The sequence below is a fragment of the Suncus etruscus genome, chromosome 3 (genome assembly GCF_024139225.1).
Source record: "Suncus etruscus isolate mSunEtr1 chromosome 3, mSunEtr1.pri.cur, whole genome shotgun sequence".
NCBI lineage: Eukaryota > Metazoa > Chordata > Mammalia > Eulipotyphla > Soricidae > Suncus > Suncus etruscus.
Window position 1 is genome coordinate 107194676 of NC_064850.1, and position 21563 is coordinate 107216238.

Sequence of the window (21563 nt, forward strand, 5' to 3'; positions counted from 1 at the left end):
CAAAGAATATCTTCCTTGATTGGGCCAAGGTCATCATTTACTAGAGCAAATCTGAAGTTTAGTCTGATGTTTTTAACTGCCAGTTGAATTTACAAACTGGGCAGCTTTTTTTTTAAGACTTGGTGAGAAAATTATAGATCATGAAGAACTGCACTTGAGATACATGAAGAGAGCAGGCTATTATGATGACCTTTGACCCTTCGATTCTACTGTGCCTGTGCAGAAGAAAGTCTTCCTTTTTTAATTAATTAATTAATTTTAATTACTTTATTTAAATATTACAATCACAAAATTGTTCATTATTGAGTTCCAATCATACAATGTACACCACCATTCACTGTTGTGTATGTAAATATTTTAGGGGATGATGATGTTACTGACCCTAACCTGATTGGTGATTGTGCCCTACCTTAGGGTGTGACCTGGCATTCTGCCCCCACCCTAGGGTGGTACCTGATTCTGCTTCCACCATTGGTTGGTATCTGATCCCACCGTTGGGTGGTACCTGATTCTGGGGGATAAAAACAAGGGTCTGTGGAAGGCGAGAGGCTTTTTGCTGGAACTGAGGCTGAGTCTTTGGACTTCAGTCTTGCCCACCGAATAAAGCTAATATTTCCACAAGCCTGACTGTCTGCGAGCTGCTTACTCGCCGTTTCACCTCACAACCGTCGGCTAGACAGGGTGGCAGACGCATGCTCCGAGCTGAAGGGGAAAGACCTCATCCTCCATCCCTCCATCAGTCAACCTCTTCTGGGGCTGAATTGCAACAATTCACCAGTGCAAATTTCAAACTACCAATGACCCAGTTTTCCTCCCTACCCCGCCCCTACCTGCCTCTGGGACAGACATTTAAACAGTCTTTCTTTATTGGTCTAGACAGAGGATGTTAGGTTTTCTTTCTTAGCAAGCTTGATTTCTTATATGTGAAACATTGTTTTCATTTCTCAGAATACACTTATTTTACAATTTATAATCTCAAATTCCATAACTGAATCTAATTCTGAACATTACCCATGTAAACAAGTAAAAAGAATATGCAAGAGAAAAGATATCATGTATGCCAAAATAGTATTTTTTATAGACTGAAACAAAAAGCTGAGGAATACTTATGGAAATAGATTCTACGGTTTGTAAAATGGAAAGGAGCTAATCTAATACTCAGTATGATCATATTCATTAAGAAGGTGTTTTAGCTCAGAGATTGCCTTTTCAATATGTTATTTCAAACATTTTAGAGAAGTTTTATTGGGTTTCTTTATGGTTAATGAAAACCTGAGCTTAATAGTATTGCATATTTAATGAACTTGATATTCCAGACCTCAAGGGCTATATTGCAGAAAGGAAGTCCTGGAAGAGGTCTTCTCTTAACAGTAGTTCAAAAGAACTATTTTTATAAGTGAAATTATTTTTAAAAATGTTATTATATTCAATCAAGACTAGTACTAACTCTAATGTAATTTTTGTTCCACAGTCTGTTTATCTGTAACAGAAAGCGAGAGTCACAGAGCTTGCTGTTGAAGCTTTTAATAAAAAAAATCCTTTTTTCTATCTAATGATCAGCAAATCACAGAAGGAACAACTTATTTCACATGGTAAAGAGCATTTGTACATTCTGTCTTAAATCAGAAACCCAATTTACCTTTGTCAGAACCAGGTCAAAAGCACATGATAATAGATAAAGTTCCTGACGAAAGATCATTGTTTTTATATTAACATATTCAGTCTATTAACCTGGTAAGCAAGAAGTGGTCTATTGGTAAGCCACATGTTCTCTAGGGGATGAAAGTATACAAATAAATAAATTAATACATACTATTTTAATAAATTATTAAATTAATAAATACTAATGAGCATTTGCCTCAGGGAAGGGCTTAAGACCCAGTGTCCTGGGCATATTTAGGTGCTTCCTTCAGATTAAAAACATGTTGGATCTTCTAAACCTTTCTTATTACTAAGAAAAAGGAAAGTGTTTGCTATAGGGAGCGCAACACAATAAAACAAGTGCATTTCTACACCAAACCTTTCACTATGCAATCTAGACAACTGGCAGATTTGATTAGCTCCAGATCTCGAGAAGACTTACGTTTTTCAGCTTTACCTAATGACTATCTTTGTATTCTATGTTACTACGGTATTTAGGTAAAAGTAAGGATAAGAAAGTGATAAAAAACAATGGCACAATCATGTTTACCAAAGCAATAACTAACCACTTGTTTCTTTGTTGCTTAGTGGAAAATCATCAACTAAGAACACATGAATTGGGGAACTCAGAGAGCTACTACAACCAGTAGGATGCTTGCCTTGCCCAATGAGGACCTGGACTCAATATCAGGCATCCCATATGATACCCCCAGCCCTGCCAGAAGTGATTCTTGATATCTGAGGGCATAGCCAGGAGTAACACCCGAGTGTCACCGGGTGTGGCCCTCCAAAAAACAAAAGACAAACAAACAAACAAAGAACAGTATTATAGGCCTTTGTAGTGAGAGATTGTTTGAACACCTGTTCAATCTAAACATCTGTTTTCCTGTTGCGGGTTTCTTTGTGGCATAAAAGAGAGTCAAGGCTTCATGTTTCTCCTCTTCCATTTGAATTGTTCCCTTCTCCTCGCTATACCTTGGCACCTGCTTTGTTCAGAGTATCTACCATTTAGACCGTTGTATTTCTTTATGGAGTATTATATGTATATATGGTATATATTCTAAATACCACATAGAAATGATATCATTTGTATTTATCCTTCTTCTGGCTTACTTTAATTTAACATAATATTTTCTAGTTCCATCCATGTTGCTTTAAGATTGTACCATTTTTTACTTTTACTTTTTATTCTTTAAAATTAATATCTCTTATTAATTAAGTAATTAAATATCTGATAAGTTTTGTACAGTTTAGTTCTATACCATCATGCTAATAAAGGTTTAGATATAATAGATTAAAAGTTTTTACAAAACATGCAACTTTCAATAAATCATTGTAGAACAAAATTTAAAAAAATCAAAAGATGTAGTCACATACATGATATAATAATTTCCTGTGAGGATTCATTCAATTATACACTCCTTTAAAGTTTATAAATTTCCGAAGGCAGGGTATAGATTTAGTATAGCAAGTAAGGAATTCACCTTGCACCTATCCCTAAAAGGGTTTGATTCCTTATCTGTAGCACCGCATATGGTCATCTGTGCCTCAACTGCTGGGTAAACCCTGAGTGTAGAGCTGGGAGTAAGCCTTGAGTCAGGTGAAACTCCAAAATAAAAATAAATAAATAAATAAATAAATGAAATAGACAAAAATACATTTATAACTTTATTTAGTACCCTAAGTTCTAATCACAGATAGGTCTTTGAAAACTAGTAATAGACGTATTTAAATAGTTAAACAACTTTCTTTGACAATTTGTTAGAGGACCAAAAAAAAAAGGCAAAATAATCCAGGGGCTCCCAATATTTTTGCTTTCTTGGGCAGAAAAGAGACGATGACAGTTCTCTATATGCAGACTTTAGCCAATGGGATATAGCAAAATGACCTTATCTTAATCCTAGCTGAAAGAACATCCACAAACTTTTTTTGTATATGTTTTTTTGCAATGTTAAGCCAGTGTAGGTTGTTCTTTCACCTTTCATCATTACTCTTGAAGGTCAAAATCAAATTATACTGTCCAATAAAATCCCATCCTGGTGCTGAATATTTTTAACTATTAAAATATTAAAGAGGAGATAGAGACAGTATAGAGGATAGGAAACTTGCCTTGAACACTATCAACCCAGGCAGGCTCAATCCCCATCTCCCTAGATGAGCCTCAAGACCTCCAGGATTGACACCTGTGCACAGTCAGCAATAAACCCTGAAGACCCCCAGATGTGCCTACCCTCCAAGATATGAAAAAAATTTAATTGGAGGGAATGTGCAAACTTTTCCAATGTAAAAATTTTATCATGTTTAAAGAGGATTAGATTTACTTGTTCTAAATCTAAAAAGTAAGTATGTCAATGTATAGACAATAAGACCAAAATTAATTATAAAGAATAAAATCATGACATATATATCCTATCCAATGTGAGTTCCTGTGATTGGAAGACTTCAAATGGGAATTTTATCATAATCTTGTCAAAGAAGTACATGTAATTAGAATTACATGTTTTTTTTTTGTTTTTTTTGTTTTTTTTTTTTGACTCTCTAAGGTCCTAAATGTATTCTCACAAGTGTGGACAATGTCAAGTAGTCAGTGCAGTATTCTGAGACATAATATTCTTGAATTGTTTTATCTAAATAAAATATAAAGCATTTACATATAAATACTTGTTATTTATGGATCCCCAGACATAATGAGAAGTAATTGTCAACAGAGTCAAGTGTGCACAAAGACAAAAACAAATTTAATGTGCATAATCATGCAAGGTAATGACTCATTACTTCATTATCTCATTTCACATCAAGCTATGAATTTTTTTTAAAAAGAAAGCCCAAACTTACATAAGGTTTAGAATTTTTAATTAAAACCCTCTCCAAAATATTCTGTCTGTACTATCTATAACTTTTCAGAGATTACTAATTTTTAACTCCAGGCATATGACTCAAACTTCAAAACAACACAAATAAAACAAAAAAAAAAAACAAGAAAAACAAAACAGAACAAAACAAAAAAGAAGAAAACAAGGAAAAAATAGAGAAATTTTGTTTGATCTAATGGACTGGATTTTTTTACTTTCTTCCTGCCTATGGACTGGTTCTTTAGAAGAAAAAATTTTGTGGGCTTTAATCAAAGAAGGAAAAGAGAAATCAAAACATATAATACTGAACAAAAGAAGGCTATAAATATTTTATAGCATTATTCTTTGTTATAGTAAAAATATTTAGCTCACTATGGGTTGCAGGAATCTACTGTTATAAAACAAGTTGACATCTGGTCACTGGCCAAAGAATAAAAGCATCTTTATATATGTTTATTCTGGAATCACAGAAGTTCATTGTAAGGTTAAAAAGCATCCAAAGTAGAATACAATTTTTTTAAACAAAGTTTAAGTTTGGTTAAAGTATGTATACGGCATGTTAAACGGAATGCATGATTGGGCAGCTCTATGTCTTTGAAGTGACATAAAAGGTTTCATTCATCACCACCCCTTTAAAATATGAACAGCTTTCATATTTTAACTTTTGGTTCCCACAACTTTATAGATTTCCTGAAGAGAATTTTATGACATAGTATCTTCCTGGCACTAAAGATAATAATAGATTAATCAAACTGAGATTTTTTTTTTTTAGCCATAGCGCATTTTCTGGTTCTATTTAAGCAATTTCTCCTTTCCATTAATTCTTAGTTTCTTTCTTAAACATGGAATAAACTGATATCTTATGTTGATGGGTAATTTTTTTAGAAATCCTAGACTATATAAAAAATTGTGTTTATGTGGAATGAAACAAAGAAGAATAAATTAAAATTAGTGTATGTTTTAAAGTTATTTAAAGGAAACAGTGGATTTGCACAGAATAAAATAAAAAGTAAACAAAAGTATGTAATCTAAAGCTATCGAGTTAATGATATTGTTAGGGGAAAACTTCCCAGGGAAGGAGGGAAATGGGGGAATTTGAGATATATCTGCCCCCCTGGTGCTCAGGGTCTATTTTTAGCTCTTTGCTCAGGAGTGAACCCTGTTAATGCTCAGGAGACCTTAAGGAAACAAGGAAAATTTCTTAATCATTGTACTAGCTCTCTGACCAAAAGAACTGTTTTGCTGATGTCCACTGAGAGACAATTTAAAACATTTTTTACTCCTTGGGATACGATTCAGTAGTAGATTCCTGTCCTGAAGGCAACAAATTTCAATGTCCCTGCAAGGCTCTACATGCTAGATACTTTCTTGGGAACACTGTCATTTATGATTCCAAATGCTGAAATGCTATTTTAACATTCAGAAGGCTATTTTGCACAAACAAAATGCTATTTCTTGCACAACTCAAGCAAGTGTCTGGAAACATGAGAATAAAGTGAAAACCACAACTCTACACACATACACACATACACACACACACACCTACAAACACCAGAGCCAGAATATAAGTAACACTCCCAAGTATGTGTAAACCTTGGACTTTGCACAAGAGGAAGAGAAATACAAGAGAAAAAAAATCGCATGTTGGCAATAACTATGAAGAAAGTTAATGTACATGTACTTTGATCTAATAATTTCATATCTAGGATTTTATTTACAATAAATAACCAAGAGTAGCACACCATTTATTCAAGACCACTCTTGAAAATTAGAAATAAGAACATAGGAAGTAATTGCAAATACACATAAATCTATAACCAGAGAATAGTAGTTTATTGTGTGATAAAAGTTACATGTAAAGATTATCATGTATAAAAATTCAGGTTTTCAGTAGCTTGAAAATATTTGATGATAAAATTATTCATTTAACTTTTCATTATACTTTTAAAAGTAAACTTTCAATTATAGTTTTATACATATTGTGTATATAGACAAAAGAGTATGTAAACTTATTTACATAATCATAGCTAAGTTTGAGAAAAAAAGAAAATGGACTAGGGGTGAGCTGTTTACACAGTCTTTTAAAATCATTATTATTTTTTTTATTTTTATTTTTGGGTCACACCTGGTGGTGCTCAGGGGTTACTTCTAGCTGTGCACTCAGAAATCAGTTCTGGCAGGCACAGGAGGAAGGAAGGGGGACCATATGGGATCCTGGGATTCGAACTATCATCTGTCCTGGATTGGCCTCGTGAAAAGCAAACGCCCTATGGTTGTGCTATCTCTCTGGCCCTTTAAAATTATCTTAAAAAATATTTTCCTATCAGAATAAACTACAGTATTCCCAACTTTGTAAAATAAGCATTTGATGATCAAAATGCATAATAAAATGACTTTAAAGGTTGTTTTTTAAACACTCTAAACAAAAAAATAAATTCCTAAATTATTATGATCATGTTATATTCCTGTGTCCTAAATCCTTTGCTGCCATCTTCTGGAAATCTGTTACTAATGCATACGATGGAATTTCCCAAACAAAAAATAATGAAGCAATAATTACATTTTTAATTAATGAAATACTAAAGCAACATTAGCTTTTATCCAGAGCTTTGTGTAATTTGTTTCACTCTTGTCACCTACGGTTCATCTCTGATTCTTCCTATGAAGAGTCTGAATGGAATTACTTTTTACAAGGAAATTTTTCAAAGTGATATCAGGCTTTACTTAACACTGCATATTAATTCTACAAAATGTCATAAAATGCATGAATATAAACAAGTACGTATATGATTTTCTTTTCCTTCAAAGAAAGGTACACAATGCTGAAGGAGTTGAACAATTCTTAAAAGGGAAGTTAAAATGGCAGCAACACGTGGAAAAGATGACATACCAAATTGCCTTATAAATGATCAGGAAAGAAAATACTAGACAAACATCTCTGGTAAGAAAATGTGAATTTTTTATATATGAAATGTTATTCAAATAAACCAATATCATAATATCTGTATAATTTAATAAAAGGCTATTAAAATCAGCATTTGATACATTTTACAGGCAAAAAATAGTTTCTTTCAATTCTACCTGTGTCACAAGATGCTACAGTATTTTCACTTTCTTTTTGTCACTATATTCTGGCAAAATTTATCAGTCTTCCTCTTTTCCCATTTCCTCACCTTCCACTCCCTTTGTAGATAAGCAATTAGGCTCCACTTCTCTACTATCTGGAGTACTGAAAAGTGTTTTGCTCTGAATTGGGGGATGGGGAACCTTGATTTGTAGCATTGTTGTATTTACAAAATTGTAAAAAATCACTCCAAGAGTGAAGTCACCGTACAAGTTAATATCATTGGCCTCTGAGCTGGGATTAAATTCATCTCTCGCATGCAGTCATAATTGACCCTAGTAGAAGCTGTCCCCTCATGATGGACCAATGCTGGTAGGCAGCAAAGTACTCTCCTCTATGTATAAATTACAGGGATGTAGTCTCCTAAACTTCCAATACAAACCATACACCTCCTTTAGCTACTTGGCTTCTAGTTGCCCATTATGCCTTTTAGGAAATTTTCTACTCCTTGGGGTTTCTCCTGATTTTTTTTTTTTTTTTGGCAGCTACTTCCCTTCTCATGCTTCTTAAGCCTACCAGCACCCTGCTGATGGTCATCCAGAATTCATCTTTACTTCCTCATATTTCCCTTCCTCATTATCCCAGCCTCATGTCCATTCCCAGGCATTTATCACAGGTTCAACAAATTCAACAACACCCAAACCATAAGGTTTTGTACCCCTCTTCCTCTTTCACTTACCCTCACACATATCACTCCCATCAAATTACCAAGCAATTAATTTGAAATATTTCTAAAAGACATCAATTTTCTATTTACTGGGTTATTTTTAATGTTCATGTCGTATCTCTCCTAAATAAATTCAATGGTTACCTACAGAATATAATTCTTCTGGATTCTTTGATACCCAACCAAATCTTCAACTAATTTACTACAATTTGACAGGAGAATGTGTTGAGCAACACCCTGTAGTACTTGTGAATTTCTCTTGGGTCTGTTTGGGATTGCACCTGGCAGTGCTTGAATGACATTTTGCAGTGCTGGGAATTGAACAAGGTTCAGCTGCACAAAAGCAAACACCTTAATAAGTACTAATTCTCCAGCCCATTACAGTTTTAAGCACCATAAATTATAATGTTTCTTAGTTTTTTTCACATTTGTACTCTTGTCTAAACTTTTAATTAAACAGAAAATTAATAAATTCTCTAACTTCAGATTTCAGTCATTGAATGGACATGGTTGTCTTGTTTCTCAGTAATATATAACAGGCACTATATAAGAATAAGATACATAATATAGGAATAAGATACATAATATACATACATTGCCTAAAATTATGTAATAAATAGTTTACATAAAAATTGCCTAGAATTTTCCATTTTGTAGCAATAGCAACTCATAGAAAATGCATGTATATAAAAATATGGAAAGGGGTCATATTAATATCCTGGTATTGGCATTGCAACTTACCAACAATGGTGATTCACAAGAACACATATTTCTCGTCATCGTTTTGGATGACATAAGTCTAAAATGGATGAACACAATAACATATCTTGAAGGTGTATTTTCCAAGTTTTCCCCTCAGGAAACAACTCTGAGTTCTTGGTGTATGACCACACATCACTTACCTCTATTTCTTTTCATTTCCTTTCCTGGCTCTTCTTTCTGTCCCTTTCTTGTAGCCCACTGTGATTCCAGTGAATCTGTTCAGATTATTCAGTTTTTTTTTTATTTTAAGAATTTTTTGTTTGTTTGTTTGTTTTTGGGCCACACCCAGCGGTGCTCAGGGGTTACTCCTGGCTATCTGCTCAGAAATAGCTCCTGGCAGGCACAGAGGGACCATATGGGACACCGGGATTCAAACCAACCATCTTAGGTCCTGGATCAGCTGCTTGCAAGGCAAACGCCGCTGTGCTAACTCTCCGGCCCCTATTTTAAGAATTTTTAATGTATCTCTTTTCTTTCTATTTTACCATTTTTATTGAGGTGCCATGATTACAATATTGGTAACTGTAACTATAGTTTTTATGTATACATTGTTGTCAGAACAGCACATCTATCACAGAGTGCTCACATCTCTCCTCCGATGTCCCAAGGGCCCCTCCCATTCACCCCCTCCCAGGCAAACTCAGTTCTGCAGGAAAAAAAAAAAAAAAACCTCCAGTACCAATGGTTTTGGCTATTTGATGTTCCCTTACTATGGTTCTTTACATCCAACATATGAAAGATATTTTACAAAGGTATTGTGGAGGTGGTGACAGATTCTTAATTCCACAGAACATGCTATTCACCACCTCTGTGGATTTTGTTGGGATGCCAAGGTCTTGGTGCAATTCCAAGTGCTCGTTGACTCTAGATGAGCCTGCTGGACTCTGAATACTGATTCCATAAGTCATAAGATCTTTTTTTGGAAATAAATTTTTCTTTACCTTCATTTTCACCTTAAATATAGAGATAAAAAAGGGCAGTTTCTCTTCTTTTACAAGCTCAAATAATAGAGAACAATATGAGTTGCAATACAAATAGAAATATACATGTGGTAGAGGTGACATTCACCCAAAACATTTGTCTGTCTGAAATACTACCTGGAGAGGTCATTTAGCAGAGCACATTACCTTTATATAAAAAAAAAAAATATTCAGAATGGCAAGTTAGAATGAAGAATCATGCTTTTCTTGCTGCATAGTGATGCACATATCTATATACAACAAACAAAAATAATATTCACTGATAAATTTAATAATCATGTTGGTTTTCTTTTTTTCAAAAGATGCTGATACTTTTTAGAAGTGTAGTTTGTCATAATTTTCCTTGCAATTCTGGTATTTCCCTTCAATAAAATTCCTATTGTGTTCATCCTAGAAATCAATAGTAAGTACACTTGAACCAGAGCACTTGCTTTCACTCTCTTCTGAGAAAAACATTCAGTGTTTAATTAAGCCGAATCCTTATCAATTGGCACTCAAGGGGATTTACTTCCTGTTATTCATTTCTAAATTGCTAGATAGGTGCTTGAGTTATTCAACTGGGCTGGCTCTGAGTACAAGCTTTTTTGTCTCTAAACTGTGTGGTCAGTTACAGGACTAAAACTATTTTCCTGCTGAGGTGTGGTCAGGTAGCTTTTTAAATAGTCACTTTTCATTTGCTTCTTACTCTAAAAATGGTTTAGGAATAACCTCTTTCTAAGCACCATCCCCCTCCTTTTTTTTTTTTGTTTTTTTGTTTTTATGTTTTTTGTTTTTTGGGTCACACCCAGCAGCACTCAGGGGTTACTCCTGGATATGAGCTCAAAAATCACTCCTGGCAGGCTCAGGGGATCATATGGGATGCCGGGATTTGAACCACCATCCTTCTGCATGCAAGGCAAACATCTTACCTCCATGCTATCTCTCCGGCCCCATCCATCCTAAACTTACTTTATCCCACTAGGTGAAATCATTTATTACCAGACAATATGCTGGCAGTCCACTCTGTTTAAATCTACTACTGATCATTTCTTCTTTACTAAACAAATGTAACATCTCAAATTCTCCAATCTGTGACAACTTTCTGCAGTTACCAAAAAATGATGTTTTGCTCTTTCTTGGCAATTTCTTTGCTCTTTAATTGAGAAAATTTCACATTATGTAGTCACTATGTGTTTTCCTAATGTTCTAGCTTTCTGTTAATCAAATCCCTAAGCAGAGTTAGCCAACTTTACTTTTGAAACTTCAAAATTGCACCCAGAAGGTTATAGATATAGGCATACTGAATGAATGAATCAACAAACAAGTGAGTACAAAGTTAAGAAATAAAAATAATATTTTTAAATGTCGGATAAGGAGTTGTTCAAGGGAACAAAGGACATGTTTTGCATGCTGAAAACCTAGGTTCATCTCTAGCACATCAAGGTCCCTAAGTACCATCAGTGATGACACCCAAGTCTCTGAGCTTCGCTGGGTATCAAGTCAAAAGCAGAAAGAATTTGATGTGCAAATACTTCTAGTCCATAGATATATTAGAAAGATATTCAAAGGTCACTATAAAGAAATTTATGTCGTGACATAAATGAGTTATTGTACACTTCCTTTGGAATGTTTCAAAAGCTATTTTTCAGTTGAAAATCAATTCAATAACAATAAAATAAAATAAATTAATTAATTAAAATAAAGTTTATTCAGTAACAATTATGTATTTACTACAGGCATGCTTTTGGGTAAAATTAGCTCTCAAATCAGATGGCATTGTCACTGAAGTGACCTGAAAATATTAATGAATTATATAAAATTTTCTATCAGTATAATAATAATAGGACTTTGTGTTTCATGTCTGTGAATAAATTTACTAGATTAGGTCATACTATCTTTATTTACAATGGTTTTGTAAGCAATGGACAGTTTGATGTTACTTGCTAATTACTTTTTATTAGATTAAAATAAAAATTTAATGAATTTACAAGAAAAGATAGAAACTTTTCCTAATAGTTTTTCTCAAGATATGTTTGTGAATTTTGTTTTACCATGTCATATCTAATGAAAACTATACCAGTTAAATAGATACACTAGTAGTGTCTTAAGAAAATAAATATTTTAATACAAGCAAAATAGTACTATTCACATCTTAAAAATATGAATGTGTTTTTTCCCTGAGGGCAAAGATTCAATAACAAAATTATATATGTTCATAACATATATATCAGAAAATATATGTTTCTGTGAAAATAGGACTTAATCATATTTATTTTAAAAATTTAAGTGAATTACTCAATAGGAGTTTTCAGAGCAAGAATAAGTTAAGTTTAAGCAGAGTACAATTTATTTTAAGAGCTTTGTCACAGGTATGGATCCTGGACCTGGAGAGAGACTACAGCAATTCACCCCTGGTTCAATACTGGGCATTTAAAATAATCCCCTAAATCTTGCCAAGAGTAATTCCCAAGCACAGAGCCAGGAGTAAGCCCTAAGCACTGCTGGGTGTGGTACCCCCAAATAAACAAACCCCAAGCCATTGATATAGAAAAGAAAAATCACATTTTTGGTTTACTTTTTTAACTAAATTTTATAACTCTTGTAAGTACATTTAATTTTCTGATACATTCATTTATGAAATTTGTTCTCATGCTGTAACTTGCTTATAGTTCTTAACTAGTGCATTTTAAGATATCATGAAAATGTAGGAACAAGATTAGTTACTAGTCAGCTAATTTATTCAAGCTAAGTTGAATTAATCTATTTAAAGTAAAAATTGTAGAAATCCAAGTATTGTAGTGTATTTAATGAGTGTTTTGCCTTGTTTATTTTTTAAGGATTACCTATGCTAAATAAATGTAATCTTTATTAATTTAACAGTACTTGGTCCTCCACCCTACTAAACTATTTTGTTGATTTTAATTAATTACGCCAAGCAAAGAGGTAAGCTTTACATTAAATACAACAATCGGGATGGGCTTTCACCTTTCCAGTATGAGAATTCAATATGAGAATGAGCTAATGTTGAGTAAAAGCAATTCCAGGCAACTCTTGCAAGTAATTCATCTGTGTGGTTCATTCAATATTCACAACTCTTTAAGATAGCTATTAATTGCGAAAAATGTGTGTGCTACTTTGTGAGGATGGGCGTGACTATACAAACATTTTTTTTTTCTAAAAGATTTTTTTCTAAAATCTAAATCAAATTATATGCTGACAAGTGGTTGGTACTTGAAATGTCTATGCACCAATCATTCTTGACTATCCTGAGCTGGACTGAAGAACTTCTTTTATTTTGTGGGAATAAAACAAGCAGAACAGTATATTTTTAACCCTAACATTGGAAAATAAGAGTTATTATTATCATCATCATTATACTTATAATTATCATCATTATCATTATCTCTTGTTCCAGAAGAAGAAACTTAAGTCATAGAAACTCCAGTTTGCAGCATCTGGCTTTAGGACAAAGGAGGTGATGATTCAAAAGTCAATTTAACTCCTGGGCCTGCACACTTCACTGGAGCGCTCTGCGCCCTATTTGTCTCCTTGTAGGTCAGTCCACTATTCTGACTTATAGAACTTGATGCCCTAACTGTACTTAGAAGTCTACAGAATCCATCAGAAAAGACCCTGATTGCAGAGAGGGCTTTCAGGCCAGGTGGCAGCCAGGGTGGGTCCTGTCTCCTAGGAAACAGCAGAAGCCAAATGCAGCCGTCGCCAAATCCTCCTTCAACCTGGACCCACGGCGTGACGTCATTTCCTCCCTGTAGGCCGTTGCCCCAGCGACCGAGGAGCCGAAGGGCGGCGTTGGGTACCCTGGAGACCCGGCGGTCGGGAGTCACTTCCTCCTGGAGACGCGGTTTCCTAGCAACCGCCTCCCACCTCCGCCTTTAGCCCCGCCCCTAGCTCCCGTCTCGACCCGGTCCGCGAGCTGCTGCGGGTGGCCGAGTCGAGGCCGGAGGCGCCTTCCCCGAGCTCGCCCCTGGGTCGCGAGTGTCGCCGGAGGGAGCTGGGTGAGTCCGGAACGCGAGGAGCCAGAGGTTGCGGGAGAACGGGGCGGAGGCTGTCTGCACCCGCCTGCGATCAGGCCTGCGGGGCTCCGGGAGCGGGCGGGCGGCACCTGGCCGGGCCCGTGCAGTGCCCAGGTGCGCGCTGCGGCCTGGGCTTGGGGCGCGAGGAAGGCGCCTGGGTGCAGAAGGATGGACAAGGCTCCGAGGGGACGGAGGCTCCATTGCGGCCCGTTGCAGAGGCTAGGCTTTGTCTCCTTCTGCAATGGACTCTTTCAATGCGAAGAAATTAAATCCCTATTGAGGAGTGTCTCCCTCCCCGTGTAGGGGTCGCCCCTCTGGTTTCCTTTCCTTGCCCTGCATTTGGTGGTGGCGGTGGGGGGATGCAAGGGAGGTGGGGTGATGCACTTGCGTTGTCTCCTCGCTCTAGCTCTCTTTTTCTTGCAGCCCTCGTGTGGTCGCCTTTATGACAGTTTTGGAGGCTGTGTCAATAGCCAATTCTTCTCCCCACTCCCCCCAGTGGAAGAGAAGGGAAAAAAGGCTCTCAGGTTCATTTGCAGCAGTTTGAGGATTAACCACTGGTCTTGCACAATCTTGCAAAATTGTTTAGAAGGTTTTCAGCCTAAAATTTCGAAAATATTATCATGGGGACTTGGTCTTCAGTAAAGATATTGCTCGGGGATTAATGAAATAAGATGCTCTCTTGGTTTTTCTCTTGCTCTCTCTCTCTCTCTCTCTCTCTCTCTCTCTCTCTCTCTCTCTCTCTCTCTCTCTCTCTCTCTCTCTCTCTCTCTCTTGCACCAAATATGATCATAGAAATACTAAAGCACGCAAAAAAAGTCTTGTTTTCTTTTTTGTGCGTTTCAGCTGTCGAAAGTGATTACTGTATTCCTACCATTTACTAACAAAGGTACAGATAATAAAAACACCATGTCCAATGAAGTTTTTAGCACAACGCTGGCATATACAAAGAGTCCAAAAGTCACCAAAAGAACGACTTTCCAGGTACAGTGAGACCATTTTTATTCTGAGCGATTGTACTAGGTGAATTCTGTATTAGGGCTATCCTAGGAAGTTCTATATAAAGCTGAAGTAAATCTTAATTTCTAATAAGAGGATGGTGACAAAAGGAACCTACTATTCTGTATTGCTAACCTCAAAAGCAGGTTCTTAGCTTCTTAAGCATTAAATCAGCTTTTAAACTTAGCAACTTTGAATTGCTTTTTTTTTTCGGTTCCAATATTATGATATTTACTTTTTCTCTGTCCGGTCTACATTTGTGGTTTTGAACTCAAATATAAAATACTGGTTATATCTAGAGAATATATAGAGAGATGGGGACTAGAGAGATAGTTGAGGGGTTAAGGTACTTGCCCTGTGTGAGGTTTACCCTAGTTCAGTCTCTTGCAGCTAATGATTTTTAAATCATCTGGTGTACCGAGTACACAGGTGATTTGAGTAATCCCTGATATCTCTGTCAAACCAGGCATATGCCCCCAAATGTATATTATGTCTGTTTCTGTAGTATACTAAAGACCTTGAAAGTACATGTATTTTCCAGAATACAGGTTTATAAGCAACCCCTTGTATACATGTATTTCTTATTATTGGGTTCCCAGTTGAACTATAAGCCCCATGAGTCAAGTTTCTTTGTGATACTCTTTTGACACTGAGTTTGATGCTCGAATTTATAGCAGAAGGTAAACTCTAGTGAAATTTCATTAGCTAAATGAGCCTATGTTAGAAGCTCCAATTAATCAAGTATTATTTCTGTAAAGAATTAATCTGAATGTCAGCCCTCCAAGTTTATTTGGGTGAAGTCAATTTTTATTCTCTCATTTTAGGATGAACTAATAAAAGCAATTACAGCTCGCTCAGCCAGACAGAGGAGCTCTGAATATTCAGATGACTTTGACAGTGATGAGATTGGTATGTGAGATGGTGGGCAAGGAAACCACTTCTTTTAAATTCCATGGTTACATTTCATCCAGTCCTCCAAAAGAATCACTTTATGTTTCCCAGCTTTTTTTCTGTGAATATATATCTACTCTTAGTTTTCAAGAAGTTGTGAGATTTTCTCCTAGTAGTTTTGAATATGTGTTTGAAAATTAAAATAAACCAACAGCAGATTTGTAGAAATGGCAATTAAAAGCATAGAAATTGGAGAGATTAATGGTTGCTCTACACTTAAGTTTTTTACTCCTAGCTCTGTGCTCAATGATCACTTGGTTGGGGCTTGCACAACCATATGGGATGGACTAGGACAGTTCCATGCAAGGCAAGTGCACTACCCACTGTACTATAGCTCCCCACAGACATTTTTAAGGTCAAACTCTGTGAGATGCTATAGCAAGTTTATAACTACACCCTTAGAACAAAACTTTGGTATATTGGAATGATTTTTATATTTGTGACTATAATCTCAAGTGTGTTAAAAAATCAGTTAATGGGCCTGGAGAGAACATATAGCAGGTAAGGCCCTTACTAACCTTGCATGCAGCCAACCTGTGTTCAGTTCCTGGCACCATGTATGGACACCCCCCCCCCCCAACACCATCATGAGTTACAACTGAACACCGAGCCAGGAATAATTCCTGAGTACAGCTAGGTATGTCCTCAAAACACAAACAGATAGTCCAAAAACCCAGTAGTGAAGTCAGAGACAGAAGATAGCAGGGAGGACTTTTGCCTCAAACACCACTGACCCAGGTTAATTGCTGTCACTGCATACTGTCCCTCAGCACTGCCAAGGATTCTTGAGGACAGAACCAGGAAAAATCCCTGAGCACAGCTGAGTGCACCCAATTAAATAACAAAAAATTAAATAAAACAATCAAACAATAAAAACCCAAAAACCAAAGCATAGTAGAAGAGCTGGAGAGATACTAAAGGGATAAGGATTTTCATGTGGAAAATCCCAATTGAATCCCTGTAACATTTTGTGCCCTACCATGCCAGGTGTGGATCTGAAGGCATGTATTCTTGGGGTTAACCAGGTAACTTGCAACATCCAGGGCCAGAGCAGCACTGCATCGTCAGGCTCTGAACCCCATTTCTGGTTGGTCAGGAGATGCAGGGAAGAGCCTCTTCCCAAATTTGAAATAGTTAATTAAAATATATATACACCAGTACTGATATAAGTTAATTTGTTTTCTTATTTTTGATAAAAAAATTTATATTTTAGGTTTCAGGAGAAAACACAGAATACTAAAACGTAAAATGTGATTTCTTATGCATGCCAGAGTAAGAGCACAGTAGATAGAGCACTTGTGTTACCTGTTGCTGAACCAGTTTTGATCCTCAGCATATACAGTCTCCTAAGCACACCAAGAGTAATTTCAGAGCACAGGCCCTGAGCATTGCCAGGTGTGGCCCCCAATACCAAAATAAGTAAATGTCACACTGTGACCAAAAATTTACAGACTCCAGGATGTGACAGCCACTCAGGCAATAGCTGCTGTTCTGTTGGGCTACATGTGCTACCCTTAACACACACACACACCTGCCTGTGAATACACACACACACATACCTGCCTGAGAACACACACACCTGCCTGAGAATACACACACACACATACCTGCCTGAGAACACACACACATATTCCTGCCTGAGAATACAAACACACACATACACACCTGCCTGAGAATACACACACCTGCCTCAGAATACACACACCTGCCTGAGAATACACACACACACACACATACACACACATACCTGCCTGAGAACACACACATACACACCTGCCTGAGAATACACACACATACATACCTGCCTGATAATACACACACACACACACAGACAGACACACACACACACACACATCCCTGCCTGAGAACTGGCTTGTTCTCTCTGGGCATCCCAGAGGGAAGGAAGATGAGAACTGTATATAGGATGACTTAAATAAAACTTTATTGACTAAATACACTTAACAAATAAGTAAATGGTTTATAGTTTAAAATTCAATGAAAAAATCATTAAGGTCTCCACAAAATTAACCAGAACTGGGTCAGAGAGATAGTATTGAAATAGCTTCTTGCCTTGCATGCTTGGGTTTGAGGGCTTGATCCCCAATACCACAAATGGTTCCCTGTGCACTTCCAGATGTGACTCCTCCGCACCAGGAATGACTCCAAGAACAGAAAAAAAAGGGGGGAGGAGAGGACTATGCAGTAGCACAATGGTAGGGCATTTGCCTTGCACACAGTTAACTCAGACGGAAGGTGGTTCGATTCCTGGCATCCCATGTGGTTCCCCAGGCCAAGAGCTATTTCCCTTTTTTCTTTTAAGCCCTCATTTATTTATTTATTTATTTATTTATTTATTTATTTATTTATTTATTTATTTATTTATTGGTTTCGGGGCCACACCCAGCAGTGCTCAGGGGTACTCCTGGCTCTGCACTCAGAAATTGCCCCTGTCTGGCTCGGGGGACCATATGGGATGCCAGGATTTGAACCACTTTCCATCCTGAATCAGCTGCTTACAAGCAAACACCTTCCTGCTGTGCTATCTCTTTAGCCCACACCAGGAACCAGGAGTAACCCCTGAGATCACCAGGTGTGGCTCAAAAATAAAAAGGGGTGGGGGGGAGAAAGAATATCTCAGGACAATAGTCATGTCATTACTATATCATTACTGTTATTACTATTTTCAAAGTAAAATCTAGATTCTCTATAGATGGAATGCTCATATTTTATGGAAAAAACTGTAAAGATAAGTTTCTTTATTTACATATATTTTAATTTATACCATAAAGTAGTTTGCAAATATATTTTTATAGTCAATTATAATTTAAATATCTAGTACTGATTATTTTTCAAGAGTTTCCGATAACTTTTCTTAGTGAAGTACAGTTTTTATATTACACTTCTTGATACTGGATTTTGAGTAAATGAAACTGACATTTTTATCTTTTGCATATAATTAAGATCTACTAAAGTTAACTTTTTAGTCATGTTTTCTGTTTATAAAATATTCCTACATTTATTTATGATTGTAAATTCATTGCTAGTCGTTAATCTTTGAATCTTTGATTGATGTAACCTCTGAAACTTTAAAATACACTATTAAAAAATACACTACTGAAAGCATTATTCTTTCCTGTCATTTTTCTTTCAGTTTCCTTAGGTGACTTTTCTGACACCTCTGTAGATGAAAATTCAGTTAAAAAAAAAGTTAATGATTTCCACCTATCTGATGAAGAAAGAAATTCTCCCAAACTATCATTTTTGAAAACCAAGAAATCAATCAGTGACATAATGAAAGACGAACCAATATTTTCCATCCAAAATGATGAGGAAAAGGCCCTTTATGGCTGTAAAGATGGAGATATAAAGCCCTTACCTGAATCAGAAAATAAAGACCAGGAAATTGTACAGGAGAAAATTGAAATGAAGCCAAAACCTAGAATTCTCTCCATCCAAAGCACGTCCTCAGGTAATTTGTTAAGTTCCCATAATTGTGTTTCTTAAAAGCTTATATTAAGACAATCAGCCCTCAAATAGCTTGAATTGATAACTGATAGATTTTAAGGGAAAGCCAATGAACTAAATATCTCAGTTTTATAGAGGTAAAATGATAGAGTGGAGAGAAACCTCTGAATTTGATGGGAAGGTATGTGACATATGCTCAGGTTCCTGGCAGGTTATTAAACCTTCACTCATCCACAGCTACAGCCTCTGAAGCCTCTGCCTTTCTGTGTTCAAGGCTCAATAAATCCTCCTAATGCATCTCACTCCAGAGAGTAGAGTAACAGCAGTATTTGAACATTTCCCTAAATCAAGCATTTCCATATCACACCCTTTATCAGAACATCTTTTTTTCTCTTTGTGGGTGTGGGGGGCAAGTTTTGTGGCCACACCTGGTGCTTAGGGCTTACTCTTGGCTCAGGACTCAGGGATCACTTCTGGCAAGGTTCAAAGGCCTATTTGGGGTGCTGGAGATTGAACCTGGGTTGGTATGTGCAAATATATGCCCTTCTCACTGTACTAACTCTCCAGCCCCAGGACAATTTTGACATTTTTATGTTTGAATGGAGGGAGTTCTGTTGTCCTTTGAGCTTCTACATTAGAGGTTCCCAGACATTTAGGGGTTTCTGCTAACCTTTCAGAATGATAAACTCAGCATCTCTGGACAAAACTTTGAAGCCTGCCTCTTGGCCATTCTAGCATCTATTTGGGGAACATCTGCTACAGACCCCTAACTGATGTCAGTCCCCATTTAGTGTTTTTAGAATTTCCCTAAGCAATTCCACCAAAATCCTGTTTTTTAATGGGGTGTTCATGGTATGACCTTGGTATTACAGCAAATTCTACCAGGATCCTTTTGAACTCCAGACAAAGCATAGATAACATGCAATAGACCCCATTCCTTCTGAGATCTAAGGATTACTACACCAAACTATGGGCCCAGAAGCCCAGAGGTTTGATTTATTCCAGGTCTTTTTATTTTGTTACATAGGAAAAAGCAATAGTTGGCGCTAACCTTCTTAAAAATATATTTTCTGGGGCTAGAACAATGGCATAGAGGTAAAGCATTTGCCTTGCATGTAGCTGACCCTTGATGAACCCAGGTTTGATTCCTGGCATCCCATATGGATGCCCAAGCCTACCAGAAGCGATTTCTGAGCACAGAGCCAGGCTAACCCCTGAGCGTCACCAGTTATGGCCCCCAAACAAAACAACAGCAACAACAAAATACATTTTCTTTATATAGTCAGTAAATACTGGTATTTTCTACTTTGGATAGTACCTGTCACTAGTAACACAAGTAAGTCTTTATTTCACACCTGTGTTAGACAACTGTGTCCATTCTCCAACTCAATGAACTTTCAAGTGAAGGGGAAGAGAGATTGGCAGAGCAAGAAAAACTAGAAAAAACACCACTGTGTATTAATTATGTGTGTGACCTCAACATGCAGGATAAGGCTTACTGTCCTCAAGCAGGAACGAAAAACCTGCTCTTCCTGCCCTGCAGAAGTGTTGAGAGAATCCTTTGAAGTGTTTGTGAACTATTAAATTTTACAAAATTGTAAGCAGGAGGCATAATGAAGCATAATTAACATGCTGAAATGTAACTTCCCAGGGCACCGAGTAGAATCAAAAGCAGTGAAAAGAGACATAGCTAACCGTGGTAGATAATCTAGTACTACACTGTTTCCCAAAGTATTCTCCACAGGTAAAACAGTTAAAGAAACTTCAAACTGATTTATTTATAATTTTTATGGAACCATTAAAAAAAAAGTAAGTGGGGTCAGAAATAAAATTTCATGGGTAATGAACTTGTTTATCCTCAGCATTTCATATAGTCCCTTGAGCCCAACCAGAAGTGATCCTAGAGCACTGAGCCAGTACCATAGTCCCAAAACAAAGATATATGCAAGATGTATTTTCAGTGATAATCTAGGCATTAGGCATAGTTGAGCTTAGAAAAATTTATTTACAGATGATTATTTTAATTTTTTGATTTAATATGTATTTTATTAGGTTAGTAAGAAAATGTGAGTATGTAGAGAATAGAAAAATTGATGAGGAGATAAGAAATTT

At 36.4% G+C, this 21563-nt stretch overlaps 2 protein-coding genes across 3 annotated transcripts in view; one reads left to right on the plus strand and one right to left on the minus strand.

The window, feature by feature from the left end:
- GUCY1A1 (guanylate cyclase 1 soluble subunit alpha 1) overlaps positions 1-21563 on the minus strand; it is an 825102-nt gene that overhangs the window by 306669 nt on the left and 496870 nt on the right. The window lies entirely within an intron of this gene.
- The window catches only part of MAP9 (microtubule associated protein 9), a 34081-nt gene continuing 26351 nt past the window's right edge, over positions 13834-21563 (plus strand). The window contains exons 1-4 of one of the 2 annotated variants that reach the window (XM_049769614.1): positions 13834-14021; positions 14883-15020; positions 15860-15944; positions 19138-19455. In XM_049769614.1, coding sequence (XP_049625571.1) covers positions 14946-15020; positions 15860-15944; positions 19138-19455 — 478 coding nt within the window. In that variant the 5' untranslated portion in view covers positions 13834-14021; positions 14883-14945. The remainder of the gene's footprint in view (positions 14022-14882; positions 15021-15859; positions 15945-19137; positions 19456-21563) is intronic. The other variant, XM_049769615.1, reaches the window with a different exon arrangement.